The sequence below is a fragment of the Amblyomma americanum genome, chromosome 8, assembly GCF_052857255.1.
Source record: "Amblyomma americanum isolate KBUSLIRL-KWMA chromosome 8, ASM5285725v1, whole genome shotgun sequence".
NCBI lineage: Eukaryota > Metazoa > Arthropoda > Arachnida > Ixodida > Ixodidae > Amblyomma > Amblyomma americanum.
This window is the reverse complement of record NC_135504.1, coordinates 22,395,487-22,411,205: the sequence shown is the minus strand read 5'-3', so window position 1 is coordinate 22,411,205 and position 15,719 is coordinate 22,395,487. Positions and strand designations below refer to the sequence as shown.

General features: G+C 47.6%; 1 protein-coding gene across 1 annotated transcript in view; it reads left to right on the top strand.

Annotated features, from left to right (window-relative positions):
- LOC144101090 (ras-related protein Rab-40B-like) overlaps positions 1 to 15,157 on the top strand; it is a 46,922-nt gene extending 31,765 nt beyond the window's left edge. The window contains exons 2-7 of the mRNA XM_077634104.1: positions 10,514 to 10,806; positions 11,421 to 11,655; positions 12,486 to 12,584; positions 13,069 to 13,171; positions 13,966 to 14,255; positions 15,116 to 15,157. Of these exons, the coding sequence (XP_077490230.1) occupies positions 10,619 to 10,806; positions 11,421 to 11,655; positions 12,486 to 12,584; positions 13,069 to 13,171; positions 13,966 to 14,246 (906 nt within the window). The 5' untranslated portion in view covers positions 10,514 to 10,618 and the 3' untranslated portion in view covers positions 14,247 to 14,255; positions 15,116 to 15,157. The remainder of the gene's footprint in view (positions 1 to 10,513; positions 10,807 to 11,420; positions 11,656 to 12,485; positions 12,585 to 13,068; positions 13,172 to 13,965; positions 14,256 to 15,115) is intronic.
- The last annotated feature ends 562 nt before the right edge of the window (positions 15,158 to 15,719 follow it).

Here is a 15,719-nt window from a genome sequence, read left to right as displayed (position 1 = left end):
TCGAGCGTGGCCTTCGTTCGAGTCGCGCACATAAGGGCGTGGAAACTGCCGCCCCGCAAGTAGAAACGGGCAATATACTATCTATTGACTTCTTGTAGGCTCTATTGCCTTCCTTAGATATTTCATGTTTATTCATAGCGTACAGACTGTCTGTATATATCTGTAGAATAAAGTCGACTAATAGAGTATGGCCATAAATCTATAGATTGTCTGTAGACACTCTATAAAAGATTTGTCCCCCTATAAAAACGGTCTGTATACTATCTTTTGACTTCTTGTAGGCTCTATTGCCTTCCTTAGATATTTCATGTTTATTCATAGCGTACAGACTGTCTCTATATATCTGTAGAATAAAGTCTACTAAAAGAAAGAGTATGGCCATAAATCTATAGATTGTCTGTAGACACTCTATAAAAGATTTGTCCCCCTATAAAAACGGTCTATATACTATCTTTTGATTTCTTGTAGGCTCTATTGCCTTCCTTAGATATTTCATGTTTATTCATAGCGTACAGACTGTCTGTATATATCTGTAGAATAAAGTCTACTAAAAGAGTATGGCCATAAATCTATAGATTGTCTGTAGACACTCTATAAAAGATTTGTCCCCCTATTAAAACGGTCTATATACTATCTATTGACTTCTTGTAGGCTCTGTTGCCTTCCTTAGATAGTTCATGTTTATTCATAGCGTACAGACTGTCTCTATATATCTGTAGAATAAAGTCTACTAAAAGAAAGAGTATGGCCATAAATCTATAGATTGTCTGTAGACACTCTATAAAAGATTTGTCCCCCTATAAAAACGGTCTATATACTATCTTTTGACTTCTTGTAGGCTCTATTGCCTTCCTTAGATATTTCATTTTATTCATAGCGTACAGACTGTCTGTATATATCTGTAGAATAAAGTCTACTAAAAGAGTATGGCCATAAATCTATAGATTGTCTGTAGACACTCTATAAAAGGTTTGTCCCCCTATAAAAACGGTCTATATACTATCTATTGACTTCTTGTAGGCTCTGTTGCCTTCCTTAGATAGTTCATGTTTATTCATAGCGCACAGACTGTCTGTATATATCTGTAGAATAAAGTCTACTAAAAGAGTATGGCCATAAATCTATAGATTGTCTGTAGACACTCTGTAAAACATTTGTCCCCCTCTAGCAACGGGCGATATACTATCTTTTGACTTCTTGTAGGCTCTATTGCCTTCCTTAGATATTTCATGTTTATTCATAGCGTACAGACTGTGTATATATCTGTAGAATAAAGTCTACTAAAAGAGTATGGCCATAAATCTATAGATTGTCTGTAGACACTCTATAAAAGGTTTGTCCCCCTATAAAAACGGTCTATATACTATCTATTGACTTCTTGTTGGCTGTATTGCCTTCCTTAGATATCTCATGTTTATTCATAGCGTACAGACTGTCTGTATACATCTGTAGAATAAAGTATACTAAAAGAGTATGGCCATAAATCTATAGATTGTCTGTAGACACTCTATAAAAGGTTTGTCCCCCTATAAAAACGGTCTATATACTATCTATTGACTTCTTGTTGGCTCTGTTGCCTTCCTTAGATATTTCATGTTTATTCATAGCGTACAGACTGTCTGTATACATCTGTAGAATAAAGTATACTAATAGAGTATGGCCATAAATCTATAGATTGTCTGTAGACACTCTATAAAAGATTTGTCCCCCTTTAAAAACGGTCTATATACTATCTATTGACTTCTTGTGGGCTCCATTGCCTTCCTTAGATATTTCATGTTTATTCATAGCGTACAGACTGTCTGTATATATCCGTAGAATAAAGTACTAAAAGAGTATGGCCATAAATCTATAGATTGTCTGTAGACAGTCTATAAAAGATTTGTCCCCCTATAAAAACGGTCTATATACAATCTATTGACTTCTCGTAGGCTCTATTGCCTTCCTTAGATATTTCATGTTTATTCGTAGTGTATATACTGTCTGTAGAAAAAAAAGTCTACTTAAAGAGTATGGCCATAAATCTATAGATCGTCTGTAGGCAGCCTATATAGGATTTGTTCCCCCTATAAAACGGTCTCTGTACTATCTATTGACTTCTTGTAGGCTCTAGTGCGTTTCTTAGATATTTCACACAAAAAAAGTCTACTAAAAGTGTGTATGGCCATAAATCTATAGATTGCCTATGACAGTCTGATTTGTCTCCCCCCCCCCCTATAAAATAGGTCTGTATATTAGCTGTTGACTTCTTATATAGACTCTGTTGTCTTATAGATATTTCATATTTATTCGTTCTCTGTAGGATGTTTGTAGAAAAAGTCTACTACAAGTGTGTGTATATATGGCCATAAATCTATAGATTGTCTACGGCAGCCTATAGGATCTGTTTGGCCTATAGACTGCAGCGGGCATCACGTGTCCTCGCTACTGACATTGTCCCGAAGCGCGCGCCGTCTTGCCTGGTGTTTGAACTAGCGGTCTGCCAAAAGGCAGGCGCGTCTCCCCGCACAACCCACGCAGTGGTTCCTTTGGGACTCGCTGCTCCAGCTCATTAGGAGTGCCCGAATGGGGGGCACCTTGCTTGACACGCCGCAGCGAGGGCTCGTACGCGGTGGCCTTTTCTTCTTGCGGTTATTGGCTCGCTTCTTTTTCTGTTGTTATGGAGAGGAAAGAACGTGTCGAGAAAGTGCACCACCACGTGACTCCTGTACCCCGGGAACGGCGGCTTGTTTCGCTGTACTATCTAAACATGAATTCGCCTATCGGGAGTAAAAAGTGAGTAGGCTGTTAAGCTGGCCTCTAGCGGATTTCCTTTACAGCTTTCTCCCTTTTTACTCGTTTAAGACCACCGCCAATGCTGTGATCATTCGTTGTCGATATGCGTGCTGGGGCCATAAAAAAAAAAAACACATGGGTCAGGAAGTAAGCCTTTTTTCTTTATTTTTCGAGAAAGTGCCATCAGCGCAGCGAGGGTATCAGGGCTGGCTGTCTAGGTTGCGGTCGACTATCATTTCCCGGCTGTATTTCAACGGGCGACGGCAAACGCCGATGGGCTAGGAATCGGCGCACTGACAGCGGAGAATCTTCCTCGCCCCAACAGAGATACTTACCGTGTGTTTACCGCACGGTGGCGTTAGAAATCCATGCGCTATATAACTCAACGCGACCGCGCAGAAACCTTTCTTTAGTGGGGCTCGTTGTTTGTGCGGCCAAAGCGTCAGTTCGTGTAAACCGGAAGTTCGAATTAAGCGAGTTCGAATTGACGAGGGCCCGCTATAAAGCGTTCCTCTCGGAAGCTCGGCCCTATACGGTGGGCCGTGCTTGCTCATACGTGCAAGCACGCTCGGCTGTGCCTCACCCGGGAACCTCGTTTCTCCCCCGGGGCACGATCGAGTTACATAAACGGGTTTCAAAAAGGCTCTAAACTGGGCATTCATTGCGGCCCGGCTTCGGCTCCGCTCACCGGCTTTCTCCTCCCCTCGTTCGGGCGTGCCTCGTCGGAGAGGGCGGGCGGCAGCCGTTTTGGTTAGTGGTGACCCTTTTTAACCCTACTTGACGTATTTTTGTTGTCTTCTTAACCGGGCACCCCTTGCAACTGGGGCGCCGTGGCTCCTTTTACGTTGGTGTGTACGCGCGTGGTCTGCAGTGGTGTACGATCGTGAGACTAGCTTTCCCTGTACGCGCAACCTTACAAGCGACGGTGTGCGCCGGGCGAGAGTCGAAGGGGGCGAGCAACGCTGATGCGTGGTAGGAGAGAAAGACATAAGGAACGGCGCATAAATAGCACGGCCGCGCAGAATGGCTAGACAGCTTCTTTGCTACCCGCAGTCTGTATGTCGACCAATTTGCGCCGCTAACCATCTCAAAAATAGGCCACGCTGGCGCACGCACGGTTTTGTGAATTGAATTCTGGACAGTCTGAAAACAGGCTGCAAAGGTTGGTGGGGCCTTTGTAGTCTATAAAGTAGAAAAAAAGGGGGTGGGGAAATTAAGCTCCGCCTTATGGATATGACGCGTTAGCGTTGATGATTATTTGCTGCTTTCTTACTTGGTGCCTCTTTTAATTACGCGTGCTAATTAGCGCAAATCAGTAGGCATGCTAGACCACGTGTTACGCCACAACACGCAAGTTCTTTAATCAAGTCGAACGAGCGCGCCTCAATGGCCTGTGGGGGTAACGTCGTGTCTCACTCGCAACCCAACGGTCATGGGTTCGATTCGCAACCAGTTACCCTGATATTTTCTTTTTGGCGAAATTTATTTACTTTGCATTCATATATATAATAATAATAATAATAATAATAATAATAATAATAATAATAATAATAATAATAATAATAATAATAATAATAATAATTGGTTTTGGGGGGAAAGGAAATGGCGCATTATCTGTCTCATGTATCGTTGGACAGCTGAACCGCGCCGTAAGGGAAGGGATAAAGGAGGGAGTGAAAGAAGAAAGGAAAGAGAGGTGCCGTAGTGGAGGGCTCCGGAATAATTTCGTCCACCTGGGGATCTTTAACGTGCACTGACATCGCACAGCACACGGGCGCCTTAGCGTTTTTCCTCCATAAAAACGCAGCCGCCGCGGTCGGGTTCGAACCCGGGAACTCCGGATCAGTAGTCGAGCGCCCTAACCACTGAGCCACCGCGGCGGGCAGTCATATATGCCGTAATGACATTTCAATGTTGCTACGACCGCGTAGTCACCACTTGACTCGGGAGATTTAATCGTTTTCATTCGACAACTCAACGTGTGACGTCACGGCCCTCTCGACCAATCCTGAATTAGCGCGGCAACTCCGTCGCGCGGCTTTCTCCTCCCAACGTCCGCTTTAACGCTGTCGCGGTACAATAAGACAAAGCGGAAGAAATTAGCGCACAAGCCCGTGACACGCAATTATCGGAGAACACGGGGATCGTTGCAGCATCGTTAGTCCGTGTGTACACCTAGCGCCTCTGGGTCTCACGCGGTCCAGGGGTGGGCGCTGCGGCGTCACCCGCGGCAGCAGAGTGTTCTTCCTTTGTCACACGGGAACTGACCGACCGACGTGTATTGTTTCAGCCGTAAGGCCTCTTCTATACGCTTGACGTCGGCCGTTTACAGCTGTCGGCTCCTCTTTCTGGCCTTCGCTGTAGTTTCCTAGCGCTGCCACGTTGGCTGCTATAGATACACTGCAGGTTTGTCCGCATTTCAGCCACGCTTTGTTGGATGGGGACTGCGCAGGCAGGTTTCGCTGTCGACGCGTCTACAGCGGGCGATGTCAGGCCGCTAATGACATGTCGCGTACTCGTGCAGAGGCTAGCCGTGTGTGGTGCTGCTCATGCGTGCTGTGGTTTAGATAACTCCGGACGATTTTCGAACGTTATGAGTTGACTATCGCATTATTTTGCCTGGAACTCGCGGTCTTAGTTGCGAGGAATAATTAGTTTCTAGGGGAGTGAAAATTTTACTTTTTCCAGTCCGAATCGAGCACATATAGTTCAGCCTTACTAATAATAATAATAATTGGCTTTGGGGGGAAAGGAAATGGCGCAGTATCTGTCTCATATATCTTTGGACACCTGAACCGCGCCGTAAGGGAAGGGATAAAGGAGGGAGTGAAAGAAGAAAGGAAGAAGAGGTGCCGTAGTGGAGGGCTCCGGAATAATTTCGACCACCTGGGGATCTTTAACGTGCACTGACATCGCACAGCACACGGGCGCCTTAGCGTTTTTCCTCCATAAAAAACGCAGCCGCCGTGGTCGGGTTCGAACCCGGGAACTCCGGATCAGTTCCCGGGTTCGAACCCGACCGCGGCTACCGAATGGAATATTTTTGCGAATGTTCGCGCAAGTACCGAATATTCGAATAACGAATCGTCCTGCGAAGTAGCCTTATATATGCGAGGTGCTGCACAACAGAACGTCACTCTTTAAACCTTATGATCGTCTTGTCACACGCGTAGGAAAAATTACGATTTTCTACTCACTACGACGAGAAAGAGACTAGCGCCACATCTCCATAGATGAAAGCCAGAGTTACGTACCAACCATGGTGTTCGAGATCGGGCACAAAGGCACGGTTTGCTGAACGTGCCTGAACACTGCCGCGTCGCCCATTTGTTAGACCACACACGAGCATTATGAAGCCGGCGGCTTCAAGCTGCGGTGGCCCGATAACGCTATCGCGTTGTACTCATGAAGGCGAAGCTTAAACATTTTTCAAGTTTTATTATTGGTCTTAAAGAACAAAAATAGAAGCCTGATTTTTTTTTTCTCCTGGAGGAAACGCAGAGCGAATGTCGACGGGCCTGCAACTCGTGACGTCACACACTAAAGTTGCCTGTAGAAATTACCCCAATTAAGGCAGAGAATCGGGGAAATTTGAAATTAATTTGCACTGAAACAAGACGCCCACTCCACTGCAAAATTTAGTACAAAGGGTCAAAGGACTCAGGAGAAACTGTAGAGTGAAGGTTTTTGGTAAAACGGGTGGACGTCAAACAAAAAAGGAAGAGAAGCCCCGGAGCGTGGCGTAATAATAGCTAGCCCGCCCTCTATTGTTCCCCTTACAATGGCTGTAAACGGCGCCTGGCTTGTTCCGCGGTCGTGCATGACCTCCCCGTCGTTTGCCGTGGACATAAGTACCGCACACGTGGTCCACTTGTTAACTGGGCGGGGAGCTGGGCGGATCGGGTGGCACGTTCACCTTCCAAGAAGCGCGGAACACGAGTGCACTGGAAGAGGCGACACGACGTGCGCGCTTTTTTGTTGTTGTTTCTCGTCTTTTCGCGCTTCTGCGAAGATGAGCACCACCTGTGGCCGTATGGGTCATGGGGGAAAGATGTGGCACATCTGTGCCTATAGAACGCTCTGGAGTCATACTGGGGGTTTACACGCGTCCGACAAAGGTCGGGTCGAGTAGGCTGTAGGCCTGAAAACAGGTATAGGGGGTCGAGCTAAGTGACCGTCGTGTCGAGGTGGCCCAGCCAGACTCCAGGCGGTGGGTTGACTCGGCCCGACCCAGGAGCATGTATACGCTGCCGCGTCGGCTTAAGTCAGTCCTCTGGTCTGGCGGCGCAGCGCAGGGCTTGGGCGTTCTTCCTCCTAGCGTCCGCGCGTGGGTTTGCTTGCTCGACGCTAGGGGTCGCGGCTATCTCTGTCCGACGGAAAACGGGTTCATATAAACGCGGTCGGGTCGGGTCGGGTCAACCCGACATCTGGCGCGCCCCGACTCGACCCGCCGCTGTCGGGTTCGTGAGCGCGGTACGACTGTCGGTATCGCTTCGTCCCGAGAATGCCGAGAAGCGTGGGAGCCTGTCCTCCAGACTAGACTCCGTCGGTGTTGGCGTAGTGCGGAGTAACTGAAAAAGCCCCGCCTACTCGCGGGCCGAAGCGCCAAGAGGGTCGTCTCGAAATACGGCCCCGGATCGGCTTGAGCTATGACGGACACGTGGGCGTGGAAATATGGGCGGTTTATCTTTGGTTGTGTCTCTGTTTGGTATCGGGAATGGAGGCCCTCGTCAAAAGGTCACCGAGGTCACCTCCATCGTTGTACGGTTCTCGGCAAAAAATTTATTCGCTGGCTCATTCTGTTTATATGCTGACATTTGTTCGGCAGCTGACAACGCATTTATCGCGGAGAAAATTGGATTTGAAAATATTCTCACCAGTAGATTGAAACTTGTGGCATCCTTGTCGAAAAGTGCGTCGCCATTGTGAAGTGAATGGCGGGGCAGCGTAGTCTCTGGGATACCTCTTGCAAACATTCCCGTAGACAGTCTGTTTTTCTATGAAATCTATGCACTTTTTAATAGACAAATCCTATAGACACCGTACATTTTTAGTAGACTTTTTTCTATAGTCGGGGTACAGACTGCATAGACAAAAGGAAATAGCTATAGGAAGGTAATGCAGTGTATAAGAAGTCTATAGACAGTCCATAGACCATTTTTATAATGGACGCGCCCAAAATTCGGTGTCGAGGCGCGTAGTCCACTTACGAAATTGGCCGGTGATGTCGACACCTGTTTTTTTTTTTCTTTGGCTCAGTGCAGCCCAGACCTGGTTGCGGAGATGTCGTTCGCGCATAGCCTGAAGATCGGGGCAAGTTCCCAAAAAATTGCTGGTAGTTTAGTATTGCTAAGCACGAAATGTGCGAAGGCACGATGAGCCGCCGAAGTTTCGGGTTGTGCCAAGCCCATTACGGGGTGTGCCAGGTCGCTTCCGAACATGGGTCAGCTGTTTTCAAATATGCGGGGTGGGCCACCCAAATTTCTGGGGTGGCCAAGCCTATATGGGCTTGTGCCACTTTGGTTTGGGAACATGGGTCAACTCAGTTTTCAAATATTCGAGGGTGGGCCATCCAAATTTCTGGGGTCAGCCAACCCCCTTCGGGGGTGTGCCAGGTCAGTTCCAAAAATGGGCCAACTAAATTTTCAAATATTCAGGCCATGGGCCAAACTCGTTTTGGGGGTGTGCCAGTTGGGTTCAGAACCTGGGTCAACTCAGTTTTCAAATATTCTGGAGATGGGTCAAACCTATTTTGGAGACCTGCCTGGTTGTATCCCAACATGGGTCAGCTCAATTTTCAAATTTTTGGGGGTGGGCCAACTCCATTTATGGAGGTAAGCCAATTCCACTTTGAGGCTAGGTCAAGCCTGTTTTCCACCCGAGCACACCCAGGTTCACGGGCAGTCAAGTTCGGCCTAGGTCATTCCAAGGGCGGCTTTCTGGTGTCCTAACCATGTTTGGGACATGACTCATGTGCCATACCACGTGTTGCTATCCTTATCCTGCAGGGCCATCCTCAAAATTGAGCTTTGCTTGGTCCATGTAGACATCGTCGAGAGTGCTGGGAGTAGGCTATAGAAGTACTTTTGCCCTAAAGGTGAACAAGTGTTGCTGCCGTAGCGGGAGCGGGGCAGGAAAGGCATGTCAGTGGAGTTGTGTGCGACCTGGATGCCCGGGAGTCAGCACAGCGCCCACCCGAATTCTCGTCACCGCGACCTCGTCACGGCGAGTTAGTCTGCCAGGAAGCTTATGTCCATGCAGGGGATTTAAGCACGTGCAAAGTGCCGCAGAGGTTCATTTTGTACAAGGGCTGTATCTCCCGAGGAACGTTTCAGCATAGGTAGCGAGTGTGTCGTGTCCAGTGGGTGAGAAGCATTATCAGCTGCAGCGAGGTTGGGCGATGTGTGTCACGCCCAGAAGACGTGGGCAGGGCACGGTAATGATTCCACCACGTGGCATAGATCACTAACAGTTCGGAAGCAAAAATACACTACGGAAATTTTGGTTCTTCTGCCTTTAAGGTGGGAGAAGTTTCTCTGTTTAGTGCACTTGTGTGCACACTTGTTATTTCTCAAACACCGTCGTTGCCAGCTTGGGTTGGACGTTCATTGAACATGTCGCAAGCATCCGCATGGTTTTTAGTGCAGTGAATGGAAAGCATCAAATTTTAAAGGTTTTTGTCTTTTTTTTTATCAGGTGAATGTACGTTGCGTGTGCTGCATCCTTCTTTTCTGGCTCCGGCAACCATCACAACAGGTGTCGACTTGTGTCTCAGAATTCGCCACGTACACCTTGTCCTCTTGGAGTAGTGGCAAAGCACCTGTGTGGTGTTATTTTTTTTGCTGATAAGGAGAGTCACGAAATAGAAACTTGTCAAGTTTGAGCCACTGCGGGGCAGCTCCGGCGGAGCCTTCATGCGCACAGCCTATACCCAGCTTCATGCGCGTTCGCACTGGCTGCCTGCTACAGATGAGCAGTTGCTTCTTGAAAGCAGTGCATGATTTCGCACTGCATGGTAATGCTTGGATGTGAAAATTTTGTCCACATTGTCACTATATGCGGCTGCTTTCAGTGCAGCCCAGCCAGCGCAGTTAACCGTCCTTGACACCAGGCTTCTTTTATTTTTTGCTCACGTTGAAAACTTCCAGTGGCACACGTTCTCACACTCGCAGAATTGTCTTATTGTTTCTTGCTTTCTCCGCAGCGCCCCAGAGGACACCGCAGCCTTCTTCGTGCTCTTGAGGGCGCATTTTAAACGCGGTGGTCCGTGCCTTTGTCTTTGAACGCGTGTTGTAAACGGCCTGCCACTACTGCATCTTGTGACATTACCCTCCTCCTCTCCCCCACCTCTTTTTTTTTCTTCTCCAGCGTATTGTGACATTAGAAATGCTGCATGGGTTGCCTTTTTATAAATGGCGAAAAAAAAAGTTGTGAATGAATAATATCTTGAGATGTGCTGGCATGAAGGCCTAGTTGTGGAAGAGGAGCAGTAGGGACAAGATTAGTGTTTTTGTGTGACCGCAGTTATTTTCTTTGTGTTGCTCGTATGTGTGCAGTTATTCTGAGCAAACAAGGAGTATAGTCACCTGTTAGTGCACCCATGTGTGTGTGTGTGCTTACTTCTTATCGTTAATCCTTTGGCACAGATTGTGTGCAGATTGTTTGCTGAACTGATGTTCCAAACAGTACTGGTTAGGGCAGTTTTATGAACGACCTTGTCTTTCCCCACTTTGTGCAGCCGCGACTGGCGGTGCTTGCCCCTGTGTAGCGTGACTGGAGTCCGCGAGGTGGCGTGCCGCGTTGGCGTGGCCGCTAGGGGACACCAGCAACAGCAGCAGCAGCCATGGAGGCTGCGCTGAACGGCACTGCCAACGGGCCGTCGGCGGTGGTGCCGAGCGGCCAGGGCGGCGGCGTTCCTTCGGCCAAGGCATACGACTACCTGCTCAAGTTCCTGCTGGTCGGTGACAGCGACGTGGGCAAGGGCGAGATCCTCGGTGGACTCGAGGACGGCGCCCTGGAGTCGCCCTTCAGGTGAGCTACACCAGGCTGTTCAGTCAAGTTTGCCAAGCCTATCTCTATTTAGCAGTGATGAATTGCACTGAAGTCAGAGCAGCAGTTATGCAAATGACTAGGCATTTGGTGGAGAGCTGTGTGTTTATCTAATCCCCTTATTAACGCCAGCTCCAATGTGATCTGTGGCGGAAGCTGCATGGGCCACCATCTTGGTGCTTGCGACATCTTGTGAAGCACATCAATACCACATGTCAGGCTTAGTGTGCAAATGTCAGTATGATTTTATGCAATGTACAGTGTATACAATCTTCAAAGTGCAGTGTCAGGCTTAGTGTGCAGTGGAAGCTGCAAAAGTAGCGAACTGCAAATTATGGCAGTAAAGAGGAAGTGAGAGCCGCAGAGATGTTTGCAGTCGTTATTTCACTTTTCTAGTTAAATGTGGTGGCACCACTTCCTCAGTTTGAAATTTAAGATCTTTGGTGTCGTCGCTTGTGGATGATGCATATATAAATTGTTTTCATTTTATGCGTGACATGTCTTCATGTCCAAGTTCCTCACCTAATAGTGAGTCAGACGACCTTAAACACTGCTTTCATGTCCTGGTTAACATTGTATCATGGTGTGGTGTGCAGTGCCCCTGGTGGCTTTGCTTCGTATCGGACGACTACGGTGCTGCTGGACGGCAAGCGAGTGCGGCTGCACCTGTGGGACACATCAGGCCAGGGCCGCTTCTCGACGATCATCCGGTCATACTCGCGTGGTGCCCAGGGGATTCTTCTTGTATATGACATCACGAACCGGTGGTCTTTCGATGGCCTGGGACGCTGGCTCCAAGAGGTTGAACGCCACGCGCCTGGAGTCTCTAAGGTGAGAGAGCTCTGGGGCCATGTTCATGACTTCAAGGTCGATGATTTAAAGTGACTAATGATTTAGCTCGGAAACCTAATGAGGAAAGCTCAGGAATAAAAAGGATAAAACTTGCATTAATGGCATCGTCTTAGAGGAAAGTAGGAAAGAGAGAAACAAATTAAACAACCTGGCCAGGACATGTAAAGCACTGAATGGATAACCGGTACTCTCTAAGCAGAAGGAATTCTAAAGGAAGGAAACGAAGACAGGGCTGGTTGAAAATCTCATGAAAAGATGAGGCGAGGTATGGCCTACAAAACCATGCCGTAAATTTCATTTTGAAAGCTTGTAGTGTCATGAGTGCTAAGGGTGTTATCGGAAAGGTAACATCCCGATAATTTATGGGACATGGCAAACGTCCTGAATGGAATTCCTTTGTGCGACCACTGCTGCGAAAGTGTATGCTACAACAGACCTAGTTGTGGGCAGTGCCATGGGAGGGCACTAGTGTACCCTTAGTTGTGAGAATAAACGCAGGAGGGCAGGACGATGTTGCAGGACGATGTGGGAAGTTACGTACAGGATGGAAGGGCAGGAGAATAAAGGCTGCCATAGCTGAAGCATGATGGTCTATTTAGGCTATCTAAGCTATTGTGTCAACTTTAGCTTGAGCACTACAGAAGAGCTAAAACTCACTTGGGTCCATGGTAGGTTTGCTCATTGGGCTCACTTATGTATTGCAGTTTCTCCATGTAGTGTCATCATTGCGAGAGAGAACATAGCCGTTCATTAGTGGCTCTAGTTATCGCAGAGCAATTTGCTAATCATCAAGACTGCCATCCTCTCAGGTTCTCCTGGGCAACCGACTTCACTTGGCCTTCAACCGCGAGGTGGGCCGGCAGGAGGCGGCTGAGTACGCCCACAAGCATGGCATGGCCTTCTTTGAGGTATGCTGTGTGTCGCAGTCTGACAGTTTCTTGGTTTGAGTCTGCTTCATGCGTATGGATGGGGTATGACTATGAGGCTAAACGAGATATTTGGAGCCATGTTTCTGTTGTGCTTGCTTGCTTATGTGATCACTCTGGATACAAGATGTCATTGTCCCTGAGCACCTTGCACATTCAAGCTTTTCTGTGCACCATCCAGAATAATTGTGCATCATTCAGCAGCCAGCACTAGTACACACTTAGTGTCAGCTTTTATAGCCAGACCCTTCCTCCATTATCTTGTGGTCATTGTCCTTGTGAATTTATGCTTTCAGAACATGGCAGGTGATGTGGCCAATTGTCATCAGTCATATGACCCATTTAAATAAGTCATGCGACCCCTGCACTGGTGTTCGTGCAAAGATTACGTGTATGCCCCTTCAACTTTTTTAAATTACGCTGGAATTTGGAATTGGTGCAAGAATGGATGCATTGTTCTCACCAGGTGAGCCCGCTGTGCGACTTCAATGTGACAGAGTCCTTTGTGGAGCTGTCCCGCATGGCTCTACGCCGCAACGGCATGAAGCACCTGTGGCGCTCGAACCGAGGTGAGTACGTTCTTTCCTTTCCAGGTGTGTGTAAGGCAGCAGAACAAAAATGGTACTGCATAAGCTGTAGGTGCGTACCATTCAGTTCGGGGAGGGTGGAGTTGCTTGTTTCATTCCGAGCTATTTATACTGCGTTTCAACTGAAGCAAACTGCAAAAGAGCTTGTGCACTGGCATTCGACGTGCATTTGAGATGGAAGAAATTAATAAGCTTGCAGTGCCTCATATGACTTGTGTGAATAGCCTTGTAATGTGAAAAAAAATGAGATGACAGCACTAGATATGGCTTGTGCCGTTGTGTGGAAATGCAGTTGGACCCAGATATAGATAACCTCAAGGAGGTCATGAAATAGTTCGATATATCGGTAATTCGATGTAAGAAAATAGAAGTAAATAAGCTTTTCTGTAAACTAGAGGCAAGTATAATGGCACTGATGCAAGTGACGCACCTGTTGCAGCCACATGCCGCCCACTTGCTTGCTGCCAGTGCACCGGTTGGAACTCTCTAGGTGTTACCAGGCTTAACCTGCTTTGCATTGATGCCGCAGCAGGCGGTGCTCTGGAAACAGCCCCTGCCTATCATAAGGTGCTTGTTCCTGTTGCGAGTTGTGTGAGTTTAATCCTGTTATGTGTTACTCACACACTCATTTGCAGATTCACTCTCATTGATTCATCGGCACACACACATGCACTCACTAACTTGCCACACGCTCACTCACTGTGAGTGAAGAAGGGGAAAATGGTATAAGCTGTATCGTTCACGCTCGGTTCCCATCTGTTCTGGTCTCTTTGCAGTGCTCTCGCTGCAGGAGCTGTGTTGCCGGTCCATTGTGAGCTGCACCAGCTCACACCGCATCGAGCAGCTGCCGCTGCCAACACCCCTCAAGTCGTGCCTCAAGTCGTACTTCATGAGCTCGCCCTTTGCGGAAGGGCCGGGAGGCCTGTCTCTGGTGGCCCCACATCACCCCGTTGGGGTCCGTGGGGCCGAACTCCGGCTGGCGGGCCGCAAGCATCGCCGCCACTCCTCTTCAGCCATGGCCAGTTTGCACTGTCGCAAGAGCTGCTGCATCTCATAGCCCATCAAGGTGGGGGGTGCACTGTTGAATCCTGAGGTAGAGCAAAGTAGGAGCCAAGACTTGGTGGCTGGCGTAAGAACACGAATGGAGGAAAAGTGGGCTAAGGAGGGGTTCTGTTTGGGACCTCATGAAACACATGGTGAATACTACGGCGTAAACTACAGATGTGCTGTGGGCTTTGCCTCGTGGTCTTAGTGCCATCAAAAAGTTTGCTTCCCATAGTGCTCTAGAGCTTGGCGGCGAAGCCATCTCAGAAGGCACCGTTTTATTGTCTTTGGTATCAATTTGCCTCTGAATGTTCGCACAATCCTTGACTTCGCGTGTGCCACGATCTCATCACTCCGCGGGAAATACGTTGCCACGGCCAGACGCTTTTAATATAACTGTTTCTCGTAAAAAACTTTTACTATAAACAAAAAAATGTACATTCGTCTCTGGAAAGTGGAATGGGACCGCAGTTCCACTTTCTATATCAGAGTTTTTACTGTATCCGAGTGGTGGGGTTCTGCTGTAATCACTTTACCGGAAAAAAAAGAAGTGCCTGAAAAATCGTGACTGGTCTGCACCACACTTGTCCACAATACACGAAAAAGTGTATATAAGTTATCTGAAGATATAAGTTATATAAGTATATATAAGTAAGTATTTAAGTTATCGCAAGATAAGTTATCTGAAATGCCAGCTTGTATAATGGGACTCGATTGATCCATCCACTGTTATTCGTTACCAGGCAACTGGCTGTGTGGCTGTGGCACAGTAAATTTGTTCCCAGTCATGGGCATCCTCCTGTACACTTGTAGTCTTCACTGTACACCGTAATTATGCTTCTCTTTATGCCCATTGCACAGGATTGCTCTTTTTCGTTCCAGGTGTTCTTTGTGACCTGACGTCTATTGTGCAAGAAGCGTTGGGAGAAAACTGACGAGTCAACAGCGTGCCTGTGTTGTGGTGACCTCTGAAAAACTCCTTTGAGAACCCTGCTCTGCAGTTGCGAACTTTTGTGACAAGTGCATCTTGCACACAGAAACGGACTTGGGCATGGTATGCTCAGAAGCAAGTGTTAACTCGAACACTGGGCCGTTTTGTGTAAATGGCCTGCTGGCAAAAAAATGGGCTGTGGTTCCCATCACCTCTGGTTGTCAAGTCTCAACGTGCCTGCTTTGAGAAGAAGCCTTGTATGTAGTGTAAATAGTTTATGTTGCTTGAGGGCAGTGACACATGTGGTGTGTCTGTGCGTGTGCTATGTTTGTGTTGTTGTTTTGTGATTCAGATGTATGTGTAGTGTTAATGTATAGACAGGATATGAAGCCGGCGTTTTGGGATTGTCGTAACTGTGCGGCCGTGACTTCTTGCACGCTGGAAGTTCTCACTTAGGCTGTGTTCTGTCATTAGCCCTCCCTTGGCCAGATCTTATTTTATTTGTTTTCCCTAACTGCAGTCAAAACATACGAGCTTATTTAAGATGCTTGCAGA